This window comes from Cephus cinctus, unplaced genomic scaffold (genome assembly GCF_000341935.2).
Source record: "Cephus cinctus unplaced genomic scaffold, Ccin1 Ccin1_scaffold0806, whole genome shotgun sequence".
NCBI classification, from domain to species: domain Eukaryota; kingdom Metazoa; phylum Arthropoda; class Insecta; order Hymenoptera; family Cephidae; genus Cephus; species Cephus cinctus.
In genome coordinates this window covers 266,598-268,919 of record NW_014333403.1, presented here as the reverse complement: position 1 = coordinate 268,919, position 2,322 = coordinate 266,598, and the positions used below count along the sequence as shown (strand labels likewise).

Here is a 2,322-nt window from a genome sequence, read left to right as displayed (position 1 = left end):
CAGGTATAGTTTTGTTGTCGGAATGTTTCAGAGCGCTCTGAATATACCGTGTCATCTTGGGGGTTAAGTGGTCCATGAGGAGAGCGGGCTTGTGTAATAGGTGTATAGGTATATATGATGCATATATACGCGTGTAGCTATAGGAGAAGCGAAATGTACATAATACGGCTTATATAGTCCGTCATGGGTATATAAAAAGGTAAATAAGCTATAGTTAGCCGAAGAGGGATAATAGACCTTTTTAGTTAAGTGTTTGCCACTCCGGGATAGGAGGCACAGGTGTGAGAACCATTTTCAGTCCTCGGGCTCCTGAAAGGAGCCAAAGGAGAGAAAAGGACCTTTGCGCCTCCCTCTGCCTTCCATACCACTCTTGGGACCGAGGATCAAGGGACCTAACTTCGCGGATCCGCTGTCAGGTCTGACTCGGCTGCCTTTTTTCATCTTGGAGATTTTTTTTGACCAATTGGACACGCGCGTGATTTGCAAAAAATTTTTTTTGGGAAATTTATCAAAATTTTTTTTTTTTTCATAAATTTCACTATACGTTACTCTGCGTGCTCTTGGCTTTACGGGTGTGATATCTCTTTCTTTTTTTTTTTTCCAAAAACTGTCCCTCCAGAGTGCTGCAAGACGGGCGGGCACCAGCTGCGCGAATTGCAAGACGGCCACGACGACGTTGTGGCGACGGAATCAAGCCGGGGAACCAGTTTGCAACGCGTGCGGACTCTACTACAAGCTGCACAACGTAAGTACCCAAGAAAACGTGTCTATCTTGTCTGTGTATATTATATATCTTGTGAGTGTATCGTATACGGCCATTAGAAGTAAGAATTTCTGCAAGACGGAAGCGGAGGAGTCGATCCCATAGGAAAGGCGGATGGCGGGAGGTTTAATTTATCGAGTAGATTGCGCAACAATGCACCCTCGAAAGAGTGTTGTGTCAACAATTAGAGCAGCCTCCGTGCGCCGGACGCGAGTAGACGAATCCTCGAGGGTGGAGCGTGCTCAACGGCGTGTGACACAGGATGCGCCGGAACTGCACGGCGCGCTGGCTCCGTGCTCCAATACCCGAAGACCCTCGAGGCTTTTTGCCTGATTGTATTTTAGTGTCCAGCGGAGCCGTATTAAAGTGTCCCGACTTCCGTCCGAGTACCGGAAGTTCCTGGAGCGAGCGTCGATACCCGCGGTACGGCGATTGATCGGGATTATTTTGAAAAGCCCGCGCTTTTTTTTACGTCCCACTACGTTGCCGATACAGTACCTACAATTAGGGCTACGGTACCTACCCAGTGGGCCCCAATCGAGAATGACAATAACTGGGACAATGGCAACCTGATATATCGGCAAAGAGAGCCGAAGCTACCTTTCGGGCCGACGCTCGGCGTCGCCGTCTATGGCTTTTTTCGCGTAATGACAGGGGCCTTTGTCGTCGTTCTACGTCGACAATGAGCCTAAGGGACCCAAAGACTATCCGTTACATTTTGGGACCGGCTCGTCGATCCTTCACTTTTTCTCTTCTCCCGTCCTATCCTTCCTCGGCCATTGTCGGAATTGCGCAACTGTTAAAAGAGACAGGAAGCGGATCCTCGTACCTTGACAGTCGCCGATATTCGCTTTTAGCTCCATTAAAGATCCTCCCTACCGTACCTACGAGTATTTTGGGCTACGGGTAAACGATACTTTTCACCGTAGTCAAATAAAGCGGAAACCGTCGCTGTATTTTTCCTCGCGCAAACTATAGCTTATTTCACCATACGCGATACCTCGTATTATTCCCAATGTAATTTTACCTATTAAAATGCATACTCGTTAATCGCTGTTGGGAAAACCGGAAAGAGCCTTTGGTCCCCCGTGTCTCGCGTATGACGAAAAACTATCGGATTCCTTATAAATTTGGACTCCCTCTAATTGGCAGCAGTGCCTTTTCACCGCTCGGCCGCCAAGACATTCGTCAACCGGCTCCCTCGGCGCTCGTCGCAGTTAACTTTCTGTTTCCTCCCTGCTGCCTCGCGAACAACTGCGCTCTGTTCGCGGCTACGGCGACCACCGCGCCTCAATCGTCCGGATCGGCAACTAAATCACTTGTCTAAATTTCCATTTCACCAATCCTGCACTTACGGCTCGGACCATTAACGAAGGTCGTACGTTAAACGTACGTTGATGGATCCATAGATTTATTGGATATACCGGGTGTCAATATTTACCGTGCCAAGTAGATTGCGATCTCCGAGATATCGTACGGATCAAATAAGAAATGATGAATTTTCGAAAATTAACGGTGACTCGAAATTGCACGTTGCGTCGATCCCCCCCCCCCCCCCC

General features: G+C 48.5%; 1 protein-coding gene across 10 annotated transcripts in view; it reads left to right on the top strand.

Annotated features, from left to right (window-relative positions):
* Positions 1-2,322, top strand: part of LOC107270687 (GATA-binding factor C) — a 52,798-nt gene that overhangs the window by 41,794 nt on the left and 8,682 nt on the right. For 9 of the 10 annotated variants that reach the window (XM_015745927.2, XM_015745926.2, XM_025087974.1 and 6 more), the window contains one exon: positions 611-745. In XM_015745927.2, coding sequence (XP_015601413.1) covers positions 611-745 — 135 coding nt within the window. The remainder of the gene's footprint in view (positions 1-610; positions 746-2,322) is intronic. The other variant, XM_015745925.2, reaches the window with a different exon arrangement.